At 44.5% G+C, this 19,495-nt stretch overlaps 1 protein-coding gene across 1 annotated transcript; it reads right to left on the reverse strand.

Moving 5' to 3' along the window:
* Positions 1-200: 200 nt before the first annotated feature.
* LOC123993932 (polypeptide N-acetylgalactosaminyltransferase 17-like) lies at positions 201-19,032 on the reverse strand. Its single transcript, XM_046296411.1, has 12 exons — positions 18,363-19,032; positions 17,776-18,187; positions 17,259-17,442; positions 14,387-14,553; positions 7,026-7,200; positions 6,293-6,490; positions 5,987-6,104; positions 5,486-5,671; positions 4,879-5,016; positions 4,592-4,687; positions 3,822-3,983; positions 201-482 (listed from the first exon to the last, which is right to left on the reverse strand). The coding sequence occupies exons 2-12, from the start codon at positions 18,011-18,013 to the stop codon at positions 348-350; spliced, it is 1,797 nt and encodes a 598-aa protein (XP_046152367.1). The 5' UTR covers positions 18,014-18,187; positions 18,363-19,032; the 3' UTR covers positions 201-347.
* Positions 19,033-19,495: the final 463 nt, after the last annotated feature.

The following is a 19,495-nucleotide window of genomic DNA, read 5'->3' on the forward strand; positions in this document are numbered from 1 at the left end:
CACCAGCCGCATTCTCATGGCTCTGCTAGAAGTGCCCTCCGCTGATGCTAGCCAGCTGGGTTGGCCCGCTGACAGTCTTGAAATCGATTGAATAAAGTTGAATAACTCTGTTACAGTAAAGGCTGTATGATTTCGTAATATGGTGTCAACTTACTCACCCCATGTGGTGTAATAGTTATTTGCGTACACAAATGTTTTTGTTTTTTAAACCACCAGACCAGCAGTTTATTGGAAGACAATCTTGGAAAACACCAACTGAAGAATTTTAATAATACAGTATGACAACTGATTCAATCCAGTACAATAACACTATCTTGGTCAAAGAATAATTCTGCATCATGCTGTGGCTACTGCTTCATTGTGTTTTTGATGTTCCACTTCTGTCCAGAGCAGGTCTGAAGCACCAGCGAGTGTCCGAAGTAAGCGTTCGCCTGTATCACCTCCAGACAGCGACCCGTGGCTCTGTTGATGATTGAGTCGTTCTGAAGGACAGAGGAAATCAAATGTTCTCAATTGAGTAGGCTACTACCTTCATGTGACCTCACAGTATTCATAAAGACTCTCAGACTAAAAGTGCTGATCTAGGAATAGTGAGCCTTTTAAAGTATAATGAATGGACAAGGGGGATCTGATCCTAGATCAGCACTCCTACCATAAGATGCTTTATGAATACAGGCCCTGATCACTGTGTCAGCAACAGTCCCCTCCAGGCAGCTTCTAGCATTTTGTATTTCTGCTTCACAGGACCTTACAATGTGGTTATATTACAGTGTTACTACACAGGGTTAGCCTGCACAGGACCATACAATGTGGTTATATTACAGTGTTACTACACAGGGTTAGCCTGCACAGGACCATACAATGTGGTTACAGTATATTACAGTGTTACTACACAGTGTTAGCCTGCACAGGATCATACAATGTGGTTATATTACAGTGTTACTACACAGGGTTAGCCTGCACAGGACCATACAATGTGGTTACAGTATATTACAGTGTTACTACACAGGGTTAGCCTGCACAGGACCATACAATGTGGTGTTATTACAGTGTTACTACACAGGGTTAGCCTGCACAGGACCATACAATGTGGTTACAGTATATTACAGTGTTACTACACAGGGTTAGCCTGCACAGGACCATACAATGTGGTTACAGTATATTACAGTGTTACTACACATGGTTAGCCTGCACAGGACCATACAATGTGGTTACAGTATATTACAGTGTTACTACACAGGGTTAGCCTGCACAGGACCATACAATGTGGTTATATTACAGTGTTACTACACAGAGTTAGCCTGCACAGGACCATACAATGTGGTTACAGTATATTACAGTGTTACTACACAGAGTTAGCCTGCACAGGACCATACAATGTGGTTTATATTACAGTGTTACTACACAGGGTTAGCCTGCACAGGACCATACAATGTGGTTTATATTACAGTGTTACTACACATGGTTAGCCTGCACAGGACCATACAATGTGGTTACAGTATATTACAGTGTTACTACACAGGGTTAGCCTGCACAAGACCATACAATGTGGTTATATTACAGTGTTACTACACAGGGTTAGCCTGCACAGGACCATACAATGTGGTTATATTGCAGTGTTACTACACAGGGTTAGCCTGCACAGGACCATACAATGTGGTTACAGTATATTACAGTGTTACTACACATGGTTAGCCTGCACAGGACCATACAATGTGGTTACAGTATATTACAGTGTTACTACACAGGGTTAGCCTGCACAGGACCATACAATGTGGTTATATTACAGTGTTACTACACAGAGTTAGCCTGCACAGGACCATACAATGTGGTTACAGTATATTACAGTGTTACTACACAGGGTTAGCCTGCACAGGACCATACAATGTGGTTATATTACAGTGTTACTACACAGGGTTAGCCTGCACAGGACCATACAATGTGGTTACAGTATATTACAGTGTTACTACACATGGTTAGCCTGCACAGGACCATACAATGTGGTTACAGTATATTACAGTGTTACTACACAGGGTTAGCCTGCACAAGACCATACAATGTGGTTATATTACAGTGTTACTACACAGGGTTAGCCTGCACAGGACCATACAATGTGGTTATATTGCAGTGTTACTACACAGGGTTAGCCTGCACAGGACCATACAATGTGGTTACAGTATATTACAGTGTTACTACACAGGGTTAGCCTGCACAGGACCATACAATGTGGTTATATTACAGTGTTACTACACAGGGTTAGCCTGCACAGGACCATACAATGTGGTTACAGTATATTACAGTGTTACTACACAGGGTTAGCCTGCACAGGACCATACAATGTGGTTACAGTATATTACAGTGTTACTACACAGGGTTAGCCTGCACAGGATCTTACAACGTGGTTACAGTATATTACAGTGTCACTACACAGGGTTAGCCTGCACAGGACCTTACAACGTGGTTACAGTATATTACAGTGTTACTACACAGGGCTAGCCTGCACAGGACCATACAATGTGGTTATATTACAGTGTTACTACACAGGGTTAGCCTGCACAGGACCATACAATGTGGTTACAGTATATTACAGTGTTACTACACAGGGTTAGCCTGCACAGGACCATACAATGTGGTTACAGTATATTACAGTGTTACTACACAGGGTTAGCCTGCACAGGACCATACAATGTGGTTATATAAATAAATATAAATAAATAAAAATGGTCCTTCTGTAGCTCAGTTGGTAGAGCATGGCGCTTGTAACGCCAGGGTAGTGGGTTCGATCCCCGGGACCACCCATACGTAAAATGTATGCACACATGACTGTAAGTCGCTTTGGATAAAAGCGTCTGCTAAATGGCATATATTTTATATTTATATTTATACAATGTGGTTACAGTATATTACAGTGTTACTACACAGGGTTAGCCTGCACAGGACCTTACAACGTGGTTACAGTATATTACAGTGTTACTACACAGGGTTAGCCTGCACAGGACCTTACAATGTGGTTACAGTATATTACAGTGTTACTACACAGGGCTAGCCTGCACAGGACCATACAATGTGGTTATATTACAGTGTTACTACACAGGGTTAGCCTGCACAGGACCATACAATGTGGTTACAGTATATTACAGTGTTACTACACAGGGTTAGCCTGCACAGGACCTTACAATGTGGTTACAGTACATTACAGTGTTACTACACAGGGCTAGCCTGCACAGGACCATACAGTGTGGTTATATTACAGTGTTACTACACAGGGTTAGCCTGCACAGGACCTTACAATGTGGTGTTATTACAGTTTTACTACACAGGGTTAGCCTGCACAGGACCTTACAATGTGGTTACAGTATATTACAGTGTTACTACACAGGGCTAGCCTGCACAGGACCATACAATGTGGTTATATTACAGTGTTACTACACAGGGTTAGCCTGCACAGGACCTTACAATGTGGTTACAGTATATTACAGTGTTACTACACAGGGTTAGCCTGCACAGGACCTTACAACGTGGTTACAGTATATTACAGTGTTACTACACAGGGCTAGCCTGCACAGGACCATACAATGTGGTTATATTACAGTGTTACTACACAGGGTTAGCCTGCACAGGACCATACAATGTGGTTATATTACAGTGTTACTACACAGGGTTAGCCTACACAGGTCTGGCATGGCAGGGGCTTGTTGCGGCCCTGTGCACAAAGACGAGTAAGTAAGTAAATAAGTAAGTAAGTAACACGGTATAAGAGCAACTTAATTGGAAATAATGAGCCAGTTAAAAATAAAAAACTATGTCAACATGAGTCTGACCTGAGAGAAGTGCCATGTGGTCAGCCTGGTGTTGGAGACTTTGTCACAGTTGAGGAGCTGAGGAAAATTGGAGACCTGATCGTCCATCAGACAGCGTGTTTCCTCCCCTGTACTGCCCAGAGCACCGAGGAAAAACTGTCCCTCCTTGGTGTACCGACCCAACTAAAGGAACAGGGAGACACTACTGTGAATGGCTGGTCAAAGGCTATCAACAACAACTATATGTGTTCTCCCCTGTACTGGCCAGAGCACCCAGGAAGAACTGACCCTCTTTGGTGTTCCAACTGGTAGGAGAGAGGCACAGGGAGACAAAATTAAGTAAGTGGCGGATGGTAAATAGTTTCTATTCTTTGAAATTAATTGAAATTATTTGTGATATGATATCATATCTGCTCTCATTCAAAGTGGATCTTAAAAAAACTCTAAAGCATTAACATAATATGATTTTGATACTGTTTTGACTGTAGAACCAGTCATGATATCTGCTACATTTGTATGTCACATGGGCAAAGGGCTACATTCTGGTAGTTTTGTCTATGTTTGTGTATGAACCACATCATGTCATTTTGTTTTAAAAAAACATTCTGGTATAAAAGAAAAATGCATGGTATAAAAACATTTCCCTGCTGATTTTGCTCTCACAGCTTGTAGGCACAGTGTATCTCCGGTGAACCTAGAATATGTCCCAAATAGCACCCTATTCCCTATAAATAGGGTGCTAAGTAGGGAATAAGGTGCCATTTGGGACATATACTAGTATAATAGGTTACCTGGGGTCCCATTCCGTGACAGGGGTGCAGGGTGGCTGTGTGGTTCACCTTCTCTCCCTGGTCCATACACAGATGGGTCGCTTTGCTACTACGAATCTACAGGGAAAGAGCAAGAGAGAGAGAGAGAAAGAGAGGGGTGGAGGTGATAAAGAGAGAAAGACAAAGCGAGAACAGATAGGAAAATGTTTATGAATGGAGAAAGCTACTTGGCTGCTAAAAGCATCTTATGAGTGTTTGATGAGTGTTTAGAAAAACTTTGTGTAGACCCTGTCATCAGTCAGACTCACCTCCCCGTAAAAGACGGTGTTGTTGTACCTCCTCATCTCTGGATAGACGTTGTCCAGGTACCACTCAAAGTTCTTACATTGCAGAGATTTCCTCAATGCTACCCTCTGAGAGATGTCTCCATAGTCTATCCCATGGTTCTGGAACAGGGAGTGGTTGATTACAGATTGTGTTCCAAATGGCACTCCAATGTAGCCTCGCGAGCCATCCTGATCTCGCAAGCTTACAATAATGGTTCGCTGCACGGAATTCCAGGTGGCTCGTGAGGCTAACCTCATAGAGCTCTGGTCAAAAGTAGTGCATTATATGGGGAATAGGGTGCTATTTGAGACACAGTCATAATTACAAATATGTAACATTAGCAATGAAACATATGGTGTACATATACTGTATAATGTAGTTAGGATAATGAATAGATTCATTTTAATAAACTACTGAAAATCTAGGTAGGGGTATAGGCGTTTTATCTGAATTTATGTACTCAAAACTGGTCATAGATCAACTTCATCCGAGTCCCTGACCTAGAGTTCCATCTGAACATACATTTGCATATGCCCCAAAAAACAGAAAAAAATACAGACTTTAAATCAGTATTTAGGGGCAACTCACCTCCATTGGGATGTTCCAAGCCAGGTAGACATGCGACTTAAACTGGTCCATCCAGACCTCGGCCACACGCAGGGCATTACGCCGCGTGCTGGAGGCTATGTTGCTGTGGTAGGGCTTCTTCATCCTGGCAATGTGAGCCACCCTGGAGCAGGGCAGCACCTCCATACTGCCCCCACACAGCCACACCTGGTAGTGCATGTTGGTGGAGAAAATATTATGAGAACAGAACACATACCTTCACACACAACAAATGTTCTGCAGGACTAACACGAATAAGAAGGCAATGCTTAGGTCTACTCAGAGAACCACAATTGCGTACTTCCTGAAATAGGACAAGACACACAACAAATACAGAATGCACTATTCATACACCCTGCCTCTCGCCACCCTAACATACAATGATTGCATCCCAAATGGCACCATATTCCCTTTATCGTGCACTACTTTTGACCAGGGCCCAATTATGCTCAGCCTTCACAGAAAAATGGGTGCCACACAAACCTTGATCCCCAGTTCGATGTTCTCTCCTCCGTAGACATCCATGCCAGAATCCAGCAGCCCCAGGTGCCCAAAGTAGTCCCGGTTCACCACAAAGGAGCAACCAATCATTGCAGGAGTTCTGCGGGGGGAAAGAAGGGGATTCTGTTTTCCTAATTTTGTCAAATGGGTTCTCTAAATGCAAGTGTTCATTTAGTTGTGTGTGTGCGCGTGCAGGTGTGCCTGTGTGTGTGCATATGTGTTGCCGTGTGTGTGTGTACGCATGCCTGTTCCTGTGTGCATATGCGTGTCAGTGCGTTTGTAGCTTACCTAATGGGTGCGGAGGTGTCCCCGTCATCCCACCACTGTTTGGGGGGGTTGATGTACATGCACCACAGCTCCCAGTTGTAACCATGGCCAGAGTTCTCGTAGCGCTCCAGCTCAAACGTCTCATGCTTGATGTTATCGATGGAGGGCAGGATGATCCTCTTGTGGTCCTCTTTGATTCTGGTCAGAACCGGCTCAGCCCTGACATAGAGAGATTGCTAGATGGGGTTGGAGGTTTCTTAAGATCTTCTCTCTTCTCCCTCCCCTCTTCCTCCCTATCCCTCCAAGTCAGTCCCCCTAGTTCTTCTGAGTTAGGTTTATAAGTTCTTATTTTTGAGTCGACTCAAAGGGTTGCGACTCCATAGGGAGAAGCAGCTCCCTGTGTAGTGGGTAGTTCTGTGGGCCCTGGTCAACTCTAGTGTGTACATAAAGAACATACCAAACCTGTGACAGTACTTGAATACTAGGCATACTTTTAAAACCGTCATTTCATAAAATCTTATGGCAATTCACTTCTTTAGACTTTCATCACAAATATGGTCATGGAGATACAGTATACTAGATGGCTAGATGGTTAGTAGTAGTATGCAATTCCTTCAGCTGGACAATCTCACATTGCTGCGTGACCAACTGCTAAATTCAAGTATTCCTTCTGATCCACCCTTTAAGTCAAAGTTTGTTAAACCATCGATCCCAACAACTCAAAGTTCAAGTTGAAACCCACACATACACTCACCAGGAGGGTGTGAACTCAACGTGGGCATCGAAGAATCCAGTCACCTCGCCACTGGCTGCCTTCCAGCCCTCGATGCGGGCACGGATCAGTCCCTCACGCTTCTGGTTCCTCACCATTTTCACCAGGCCTGGGTAACGCTTGTTTACATAATCCTCCAATGGCCCTTTCAGTTGTTCTAGGACACAACCAAATACAACTAATCAAAGCTATACCCACAGACAAACATATGCATGCAGACACACACAGAAGCACACGCACAAACACTTTCAGAAAAACACTCAAGTGCATGTGAGCACACACACACACACACACACACACACACACACACACACACACACAGAGAGAGAGAGGAAATTCCTCTGTTTTCATGGGCCCCAGCACTCCAGTGCTTTCTAACAGCCTCACAACAACACCAGGGGGAGTTGGGTGTATCCTGAGCTATGTCTTCTGTTCTATCTTTTTTCTCTCGCACAACTGATCAGTTTATCCCACCTGAACACACTCTCAGAACCCCCACTCCTCTCACAGAAACACTGGTGGATGTGCTCAGCAGGCCATTGGTTCCTGCATGAGCCAGCACGACATCTTTTTTCACCCACATCATCTCCCGGAGTCCTCCTTGCTAGATAGCTGGAGTGACACCTGAAGACAGTATCCTTTGCTCCCACCTGCCGAACACCTGCCCTCACTGTCATTAACAGAACTGCGGGAAAACAGTGCACGACAGGCGGCAGCCCTAACTAGCTAGCTTGTTAGAAACACTGTGTGCTAGCTTGCTAGCTAGCTAGCACAAAGTGTCGCCCCAGCCTCTCGCCTGCTGAGAAAACAGTGCCCGAGGGGGGTCAAAGGACACTCTCTACCGGAGTATCCCACCGCCTACTGCTAGAACAGAAGGTGGGAGGATGGGGGGGACTGTATGCTAGCTAACTAGCTAGCTTGTGAGTTAGTGACACTGCGTGCTATCTTGCTAGTTAGCTAGCACACAGTGTCACCCCCGCCTCATGCCTGCTGTGTACTGGACTAGCTGGCTAAGCTAGCACACATTGTTCTTTGCTCCCATCTGCCGAACACCTGCCCTCGCCGTTGTTAACTGAACTGCAGGAAAACAGTGCCCAACAGGTCGGGACGAAGGACACTGTCTACCGGTGTATGGCTAGCAAGTTACGGTTGCCTCCCGCATGTCCTAGCTTAAACATTTACAAATAGAAGTATAAAATGGGGTACCTGCAGATGCAGGAATGCCCACATGCAGGAATCTCCCGAATTGCAGGCCACAATTGCACCCTTCTAAATGTGCAGGCGGGTATGCAGTGGATGTGTGGCTGAGTGGAGAAGAGTTATGCAGACAGTAAGAGGGTGTGTGTTATTTATTTGCATGCCTCTCCATCTCAACCACTGCAATAGCTTCTTTTTCTCCCTCCATGATGGATTGCTGGCCCTATGCCATCCCGCCGTGCCAGGAACATTGGGGAAATTGACCAGTCTATATCTCCTTTTTCTCTTTCCCTCTCTGCCCCTCACTTTGTACTAAATTCTCTTCCACCCTTTCACTCTATCCTTCTACCCACATCTCTCCCTCTTCATTTCTATTTGCACCTTTCATTGTCTCTGTCTTCCTCTCTCTAACCACCTCTCTCTCTGCTCATTGCTTACTTTCTTCACCACTGTCCCTCTCCTCCCTTCCTGTCCCCCTCCCTAGATGGATGTTGTCAAACAGACATGTTCTCTTGCCTTGATTTGACTGTTCTGTCCGTGCAGCAAAACAGCATGTTGGACAAGGATGTCTTTATAAAGCATAGAATATAATATAATTTATAATATCACTACATTAAATGCATAAACAAATTGTACATCATATGAATATGTATCAATGTACACTACTTTTCAAAAGTTTGGGGTCACTTAGAACTGTCCTTGTTTTTTAAACCAAAGCATCCCGGAGTCGCCACTTCACTGTTGACATTGAGACTGGTGTTTTGCAGGTACTATTTAAAGAAGCTGCTAGTTGAGGACTTGTGAGGCATATGTTTCTCAAACTAGACACTCTAATGTATTTGTCCTCTTGCTCAGTTGTGCACCAGGGCCTCCCACACCTCTTTCTATTCTGATTAGAGTCAGTTTGCGCTGTTCTGTGAAGGGAGTAGTACACAGCGTTGTATGCGATCTTCAGTTTCTCACATGGAATAGCCTTCAGTTCTCAGAACAAGAATAGGCTGACTAATTTCAAAGAAAGTTATTTGTTTCTGGACATTTTGAGCCTGTAATCAAACCCACAAATGCTAATGCTCCAGATACTCAACTAGTCTAAAGAAGGCCAGTTTTATTGCTTCTTTAATCAGGACAAACATTTTCAGCTGTGCTAACATAATTGCAAAAGGGTTTTCTAATGATCAACTAGACTTTTAAAATGATAAACTTGGATTACCTAACACAACGTGCCATTGGAACACAGGAGTGATGTGTCACGCCCTGAACATAGAGAGCCCTTGTTTCTCTATGGTGTAGTAGGTCAGGGCGTGACTAGGGGGCATTGTAGTTTATATTTTCTATGTTAGTGTTTTGTATGATTCCCAATTAAAGGCAGCTGGTAATCGTTGTCTCTAATTGAACACTTCCGGGTTGGAGCGAGCGGTCGCATCGGCACTTCGCTCCGCAGGTAGTATAACTTTTTCATTACATTTCATTACATTTCATTATAGTACAACGGTTTGATTTGTCTAATCTTAGCAATTTCTTCTTAGCTAGCTACATAGCCGTCTTTGTATCAAAGATAATTGCATAATTATCGTATTTCGTCGTCCTAACGTAGTCTTCACTGCTATTTGCCCAGCAGCTAGCCAGCTACCAAACGCTCACCGATTAGCAGCACTGTAGTAACTATTACACTCAACTGAACGACTTGATTAGTGTAGTGTTAGCTAGCTACATAGCTGTCTTTGCTGTCTTCGTATCCAAGATAATTGTGTAGTTTAGAGTGTGTAGTCTTAGAGTGATTATCTTAACTTACCGAGGTTAGCTAGCCAGCTATTTGTCGTCCTTAACGTAGGAGACTCTGCTAGCTAGCCAACAGCTAGCCAACAGCTAGCCAACAGCTAGCCGACAGCTAGCTAACAGCTAGCCAACGTCTACCGAATAGACTCAACAACCCGGTCGCATTCACAGGTAGTATCACATTTTCATTTCATTTCATTACAGTACAACGGTTTGATTTGTTTGATCCTAGCTAGCTACATAGCTAGCTACATAGCCGTCTTTGTCAAAGATAATTGTGTAGTCTAGAGCGATTTTCTAGGTTAGCTAGCCAGCTATTGTCGTTCTTTTAACGCAACGTAACGTAAACAACACTGCTAGCTAGCCAGCTAGCCCCCGAATAGCAGCACTGCAGAAACTATTACACTCAACGGAACGACTTGATTAGTGTAGTGTCAACAACGCAGCCACTGCCAGCTAGCCTACAAAGTCAACAACGCAGCCACTGCCAGCTAGCCTACTTCAGCAGTACTGTATCATTTTAATCATTTTAGTCAATAAGATTCTTGCTACGTAAGCTTAACTTCCTGAACATTCGAGACGTGTAGTCCACTTGTCATTCCAATCTCCTTTGCATTAGCGTAGCCTCTTCTGTAGCCTGTCAACTATGTGTCTGTCTATCCCTGTTCTCTCCTCTCTGCACAGACCATACAAACGCTCCACACCGCGTGGCCGCGGCCACCCTAATCTGGTGGTCCCAGCGCGCACGACCCACGTGGAGTTCCAGGTCTCCGGTAGCCTCTGGAACTGCCGATCTGCGGCCAACAAGGCAGAGTTCATCTCAGCCTATGCCTCCCTCCAGTCCCTCGACTTCTTGGCACTGACGGAAACATGGATCACCACAGACAACACTGCTACTCCTACTGCTCTCTCTTCGTCCGCCCACGTGTTCTCGCACACCCCGAGAGCTTCTGGTCAGCGGGGTGGTGGCACCGGGATCCTCATCTCTCCCAAGTGGGCATTCTCTCTTTCTCCCCTTACCCATCTGTCTATCGCCTCCTTTGAATTCCATGCTGTCACAGTTACCAGCCCTTTCAAGCTGTCCTTCTGTAGCTCAGTTGGTAGAGCATGGCGCTTGTAACGCCAGGGTAGTGGGTTCGATCCCCGGGACCACCCATACGTAGAATGTATGCACACATGACTGTAAGTCGCTTTGGATAAAAGCGTCTGCTAAATGGCATATATTATTATTATTATTAACATCCTTATCATTTATCGCCCTCCAGGTCCCCTCGGAGAGTTCATCAATGAGCTTGATGCCTTGATAAGCTCCTTTCCTGAGGACGGCTCACCTCTCACAGTGCTGGGCGACTTTAACCTCCCCACGTCTACCTTTGACTCATTCCTCTCTGCCTCCTTCTTTCCACTCCTCTCCTCTTTTGACCTCACCCTCTCACCTTCCCCCCCTACTCACAAGGCAGGCAATACGCTCGACCTCATCTTTACTAGATGCTGTTCTTCCACTAACCTCATTGCAACTCCCCTCCAAGTCTCCGACCACTACCTTGTATCCTTTTCCCTCTCGCTCTCATCCAACACCTCCCACACTGCCCCTACTCGGATGGTATCGCGCCGTCCCAACCTTCGCTCTCTCTCCCCCGCTACTCTCTCCTCTTCCATCCTATCATCTCTTCCCTCTGCTCAAACCTTCTCCAACCTATCTCCTGATTCTGCCTCCTCAACCCTCCTCTCCTCCCTTTCTGCATCCTTTGACTCTCTATGTCCCCTATCCTCCAGGCCGGCTCGGTCCTCCCCTCCCGCCCCGTGGCTCGACGACTCATTGCGAGCTCACAGAACAGGGCTCCGGGCAGCCGAGCGGAAATGAGGGAAAACTCGCCTCCCTGCGGACCTGGCATCCTTTCACTCCCTCCTCTCTACATTTTCCTCCTCTGTCTCTGCTGCTAAAACCATTTTCTACCACTCTAAATTCCAAGCATCTGCCTCTAACCCTAGGAAGCTCTTTGCCACCTTCTCCCTCCTGAATCCTCCTCCCCCCCCTCCTCCCTCTCTGCAGATGACTTCGTCAACCATTTTGAAAAGAAGGTCGACGACATCCGATCCTCGTTTGCTAAGTCAAACGGCACCGCTGGTTCTGCTCACACTGCCCTACCCTGTGCTCTGACCTCTTTCTCCCCTCTCTCTCCAGATGAAATCTCGCGTCTTGTGACGGCCGGCCGCCCAACAACCTGCCCGCTTGACCCTATCCCCTTCTCTCTTCTCCAGACCATTTCCGGAGACCTTCTCCCTTACCTCACCTCGCTCATCAACTCATCCCTGACCGCTGGCTACGTCCCTTCCGTCTTCAAGAGAGCGAGAGTTGCACCCCTTCTGAAAAAACCTACACTCGATCCCTCCGATGTCAACAACTACAGACCAGTATCCCTTCTTTCTTTTCTCTCCAAAACTCTTGAACGTGCCGTCCTTGGCCAGCTCTCCCGCTATCTCTCTCTGAATGACCTTCTTGATCCAAATCAGTCAGGTTTCAAGACTAGTCATTCAACTGAGACTGCTCTTCTCTGTATCACGGAGGCGCTCCGCACTGCTAAAGCTAACTCTCTCTCCTCTGCTCTCATCCTTCTAGACCTATCGGCTGCCTTCGATACTGTGAACCATCAGATCCTCCTCTCCACCCTCTCCGAGTTGGGCATCTCCGGCGCGGCCCACGCTTGGATTGCGTCCTACCTGACAGGTCGCTCCTACCAGGTGGCGTGGCGAGAATCTGTCTCCTCACCACGCGCTCTCACCACTGGTGTCCCCCAGGGCTCTGTTCTAGGCCCTCTCCTATTCTCGCTATACACCAAGTCACTTGGCTCTGTCATAACCTCACATGGTCTCTCCTATCATTGCTATGCAGACGACACACAATTAATCTTCTCCTTTCCCCCTTCTGATGACCAGGTGGCGAATCGCATCTCTGCATGTCTGGCAGACATATCAGTGTGGATGACGGATCACCACCTCAAGCTGAACCTCAGCAAGACGGAGCTGCTCTTCCTCCCGGGGAAGGACTGCCCGTTCCATGATCTCGCCATCACGGTTGACAACTCCATTGTGTCCTCCTCCCAGAGCGCTAAGAACCTTGGCGTTATCCTGGACAACACCCTGTCGTTCTCAACTAACATCAAGGCGGTGGCCGGTTCCTGTAGGTTCATGCTCTACAACATCCGCAGAGTACGACCCTGCCTCACACAGGAAGCGGCGCAGGTCCTAATCCAGGCACTTGTCATCTCCCGTCTGGATTACTGCAACTCGCTGTTGGCTGGGCTCCCTGCCTGTGCCATTAAACCCCTACAACTCATCCAGAACGCCGCAGCCCGTCTGGTGTTCAACCTTCCCAAGTTCTCTCACGTCACCCCGCTCCTCCGCTCTCTCCACTGGCTTCCAGTTGAAGCTCGCATCCGCTACAAGACCATGGTGCTTGCCTACGGAGCTGTGAGGGGAACGGCACCTCAGTACCTCCAGGCTCTGATCAGGCCCTACACCCAAACAAGGGCACTGCGTTCATCCACCTCTGGCCTGCTCGCCTCCCTACCACTGAGGAAGTACAGTTCCCGCTCAGCCCAGTCAAAACTGTTCGCTGCTCTGGCCCCCCAATGGTGGTACAAACTCCCTCACGACGCCAGGACAGCGGAGTCAATCACCACCTTCCGGAGACACCTGAAACCCCACCTCTTTAAGGAATACCTAGGATAGGATAAGTAATCCTTCTCACCCCCCCTTTAAGATTTAGATGCACTATTGTAAAGTGACTGTTCTACTGGATGTCATAAGGTGAATGCACCAATTTGTAAGTCGCTCTGGATAAGAGCGTCTGCTAAATGACTTAAATGTAATGTAAAATGTAATTGGGGATCATATTTAAGTATATATTTTTCCCACCTGTGTTTGTGGGCTATTATTTTGTGTTTGTGCACCACGGAGTCACTTCATCTATTGGATGTATTGTTTTGGCTTATGTTTCACTTTTGAAATAAATATGTGGAACTCAATATCCGCTGCGCCTTGGGCCCGTTCTTATGACAACCGTGACATGAAGGTTGCTGATAATAGGCCTCTGTGCGTCTATATAAAAAATAAAACATCTGCCATTTCCAGCTACAATAGTTATTTACAACATGAACAATATCTACACTGTATTTCTGTTCAATGTTATGTTATCAATGTTATGTTATTTTAATGGATAAAAAAATGCTTTTCTTTCAAAAACAAGGACATTTCTAAGTGACCACAAACTTTTGAACAGTAGTGTATATTGGATGTGTGGATGTGTGTATGTTCTTATACCATTTCTTCACCAAAATGTGAGTGCGTGCATGTATATTTCTCCTCACCATCATCGCTGTAGTCGTCCACCAAGATGATCTCTTTGAGGAGGTGAGCCGGTGTGTGATTGACAGCTGAGTGGACTGAGCGGAGGATTACTGACAACGCCTCGTTGACAAAAATAAAGATAAGGGAGATGTTTGGAAGATCCCTGGGGTAGCTGGCCTTTTTACACCTGGAGACCACACACACAAAGACATATGCAGAAACACATCATTAGCTATCATCACCAATTACATCCAACACTAATACATCCTTATATATAACAGATAAAGGCAAACGGTGAGTCCATCATTCGATGTTCAGTAATACGGTACTTGAACCCTCTTATATAAAGCTAATGTCTTAAGTAGCCCTATATAATATGTATATAATATAATGTAGCCCGCCCTTTTGGTACTACCCAACATTCTAATGTAGGTTTCCAAGTTCATTACCATCACGCAAGATTCTTCTTCTCCATGTCTCTTCTATACATTATGATCCCTGTTGATGAGCTCACACATTTTTGTTTTGCAATTGCAAATGAGAACCATGTGCCTATTCCTGTTCCCCACAATCACATTTTTCAAAAAACGTACCCCCCCCCCCTCTCCCTAGGCTCACAGTGGGTGCACTGTGGGAGAGAGAGATAAGAGGCCTATTTTTATTGTAGCTTTCGTTATAACGAGGGCCAGCCTTGATGAGAGGGAGTGAGGAATCTGTGGCTGGCTACATCCTAATAGTTCAGAGATACTTTTGTTTTGGAGTGTTTACCATTTGAAAGGAGTTTGTGGAAATGTGAAAGGAATGTAGGAGAATGTAACACAATAGATCTGGTAAAAGATAATAGAAAGAAAGAAAAAAACGTTCTCTTGTATGTCTTTTGTACCATCATCTTTGATATTTAAGAGAAAGGCCATAATGTATTATGCCAGCCCATGTACAATTTAGATTTTGACCACTAAATGGCAGCAGTGTATGTGCAAAATTTTAGACTGATTCAATGAACCATTGCATTTCTGTTCCAAATTTTGTATCAAGACTGCCTAAATGTGCCTAATTTGCTTCTTAAAAACTTTTCATGATAAAAATTGTACGCTCTCCTCAAACAATAGCATGGCATTCTTTCACTGTAATAGCTACTGTACATTAGACAGTGCCGTCAGATTAACAAGAATTTAAGCTTTCACCAATATAAGATATGTCTATGTCCTGGGAATTGTTCTTGTTACTTACAACCTCATGCTAATCGCATTACCCTACATTAGCTCAACTGTCCAGTGGACGGGAAACCGATCCCGAATAAGTTTTGTCACGTTCTGACCTTAGTTCTTTTGTTATGTCTTTGTTTTAGTATCGTCAGGGCGTGAGTTGGGTGGGTTGTCTATGTTCCTTTTTCTATGTTTTGGTATTTCTGTGTTTGGCCTGGTATGGTTCTCAATCAGAGGCAGCTGTCAATCGTTGTCCCTGATTGAGAACCATACTTAGGTAGCCTGGTTTCACTTTTGAGTAGTGGGTGAATATTTTCCGTGTCAGTGTTTGTGCCACACGGGACTGTTTAGTTTGTTTCGGTATTTCACGTGGTTATTTTGTAGTTTATTGTTCATGTAAATAAAGTATCGTTATGGACACTTACCATGCTGCACATTGGTCCGACCTCTCTTACTCCTCGTCAGAAGAAGAAGATGAACGTTACACGTTTTAAGTTGTATTTTTATATATATGTACTTTACTATACTGTTTATAGTTTTGACAACTTTTTGTTTTACTTCACTACATTCACTACATTTTCCATGACACTCCATTTTGAATGCTTAGGAGGACAGGTCAAGGGTCCAATTCACACACTTATCAAGAGAACAACCCTAGTCATTCCTAATGCCTCTGATCTAGCGGACTCACTAAACACAAATGCTTCATTTGTAAATTCTGTCTAAGTGTTGGAGTGTGCCCTTTGCTATCCGTAAATTTAAAAAACAAGAAAATGGTGCCGTCTGATTTGCTTAATATAAGAAATTTGAAATGATTAATAGTTTTACTTTTGATACTTAATTATATTTTAGCAATTACATTTACTTGTGTGTGTGTGTCCAGAGTGTGTGTGTGTCCAGAGTGTGTGTGTGTGTGTGTGTGTGTGTGTGTGTGTGTGTGTGTGTGTGTGTGTGTGTGTGTGTGTGTGTGTGTGTGTGTGTGTGTGTGTGTGTGTGTGTGTGTGTGTGTGTGTGTGTGTGTGTGTGTGTGTGTGTGTGTGTGTGTGTGTGTGTCCAGAGTGTGTGCACGTGTCAATTGGCGCATTTGACTGCAACTTCATAACAAATAAGACCACAAAAAAGCACAACAAAGAAAGAGGGATTAGGCTACAGAGATATTAATAGATGGTTTTAAGAATACTGTATTTTTAACCACAAAGCTAAGTGGTGCCAAAACAAAAACATCTGCTGACATAGCTTTAATCATTAGTCTCTCCGACCATGGCAATAACCCAGTAGCAGCGAAACAACTAAGACAGCAAAGTATACACTATCATGCTTATCAGTTTTGATTAGAGCATGAGCCCAAGATATGGCTGAGATCTAGATATGGGTATCAAATAATACGAAGTGCACACACACACACACACACACACACACACACACACACACACACACACACACACACACACACACACACACACACACACACACACACACACACACACACACACACACACACACACACTAATGCTTGGATTGGTCTTTGGAAAAACATAAAAGCACATGAAAATTGTAGTGGGTCTATTGTACTGAAACACTGTTGTCAACTGAGCTACAGTAAGGGCGACCCTGGTCAAAAGTAATGCTGTACTATATAAGGAACAGAGTGCACTATAGAGTGCACTATAGGGTGCCTAAAACTTACTTGCTGGGCCGGTAGTCTGGTATGGACCGATCCAGTGATATCTTTTGGCTGAGGTAAGCGTTGTATCCATACTTTTCTCTCAGTACTTTTGCGTCATCCTCTTCTTTTGTGGCTAGGGTGGCGGGGAGGCCCCCTTTACCTCGCCCCCCGAAACCCTCAATCAGCCCCAGGGACTTGGACAAACCTGTAGTTCACAGTCAAGAAAAGGTCACTATGCTATAACACGTTCGCTTAGTTGTTTTGAAAATTATTGAATTTTAACAAAGGAGATAGCTGTATACTAAACTTATGTCCCAAATGGCACCCTATTCCCTATATAGTGCACTACCCTGTGGGCCCTGATCAAAAGTAGTAGTACACTAATTATAGAGTGCCATTTTGGATGGATCCTGAGCCGCAGACTATGTAAATAACAACAACTATGGTAGATTTTGAGTGACAGCAAATAAAAAATAACCAATGAGCCATAGTCATTGTTTTTAGGTGGGTAGGCTAGAGTGCTAGAGTCATAGCCTACCATTAAGCTGTCTGTAGACCACGTCCTCCAATGACCCGAGTCTCTTTAGTAATACTTCATGACTGATGCTCAAACCTTGAGCCGTGCCGTTAGAGCGTGATTGGCTTTTCACATCGTCCTGACCGGTGGTTTTTGTCACTCGGTTGTGGGTGCACTTGGTCCAAAGCGTCATGAACCCCGCAACCGCAATCACGTTCAGCACCAATAACACTCTCCATCGTCTGAACACAAAAGCCATTAAAGTTGTTGATGTCCGGGATCCAAATAGCAGTGTTTTTGGGATGAATCAGGACAAATTCAGGAGTCCTCCTCTTTGTGATGCGCAATAAGGTTCAATGTAGATTTGTGTTTATGAAGGCATTTTCAAAATATATATATACCGTAGACGACATTCCACCTGGAGAAGCTGGTGCTGCAAATCAACAGTAGATAATTGCTATGGTCAAATTGAACTCTGTGTGCGCATTGATAGGCTAGGTTATTATCTGCTGGACAGAGAAACAAAGCTGAAACATATTTCTATTGCTCATTTTGTAACATAACGTAGACTAATTACAACATTTCACTAATAATCTTTAACCACGTACCATTTCGCATTGGAGCAATTGTAGGGCTGCGTCCTCATTCGGGGTAATTTTGGAGCCTGGTCATGGGCTCTCATCCGTGACTTCTCTGTTTAAAATGTATTGATAGAATATCATGCATAGAATATGTTAAACAAAGAGACTAGTATATCTTCAGTTTTGAAGAGTCCATATCCTTAAATATTTAAAGAGTCTCAAGTCTGTCTTTCTTTGCATTCAGCAGAAGTGGGCTATGACGCGATTGAGAAGGACTGCATACTGAGCCGCTGTCTGTCTCTGACCGCGGATCTTCAAAATCGTAGCAGATAAATACTGACCACATAAAACGCATAGGCCTATCCCATGTTTAAGCATTCTCTGTGCAGTTTTGATCCTCCACGTGTAGGAAAAATAATTATGAGATGTTTTGAGCGGTGTATTGCACGAGTAGACTGCTACACAACCAGTCAGCCTAAAATATAACGGTCCGTGGACGCAGCATAGCCAATGAAAAACACCTCATATGCATCACAGAAATGCGGCTGAAATAACTCCATCCGAGGTGTCTTCTCATATTCTGACTATTCAAAATAATGCAAAACGTTATCCCCCTGTACCCTCATTTTCGCCGATTTCTTATAAGGTCCTGTTATTTAATTTAGCCAAATTCTTCCTATGCGCTAGATAGCGCTTAATAATGGCGCGCAGGAAAACACGGAATGGGATTCCTAGGAAGAGATTCGTATTGAACGTTCCTGGTGAGTGTGGCAACCAGTCACACAGTGAATTAAGAAGATCGTTGATGCGGGTGGGTAGGTTGAGTTGACTCACACCAATTATCTGCAATTATACTGCATTCAAATCATATTTTGACTGAACATTTCCTCCCATGATTATTGTAGGCAACAGTATGCCAATGTTCTAAGTTGAAATAATGTATTTGAAATAACATAAAACTGTGACATAATTAAGCAATAAGGCCCGAGAGGGTGTGGTATATTGGCCATATACCACAAACCCACGAGGTGCCTTATTGCTATTGTTTACCAACGTAATTAGAGTAGTAAAAATAAAATGTTTTGTCATACCCGTGCTATATGGTCTGATATACCACAGCTATCAGCCAATCAGCATTCAGGACTCAAACCACCCAGTTT

Source organism: Oncorhynchus gorbuscha, linkage group LG13 (assembly GCF_021184085.1).
Source record: "Oncorhynchus gorbuscha isolate QuinsamMale2020 ecotype Even-year linkage group LG13, OgorEven_v1.0, whole genome shotgun sequence".
In the NCBI taxonomy this organism is placed as follows: domain Eukaryota; kingdom Metazoa; phylum Chordata; class Actinopteri; order Salmoniformes; family Salmonidae; genus Oncorhynchus; species Oncorhynchus gorbuscha.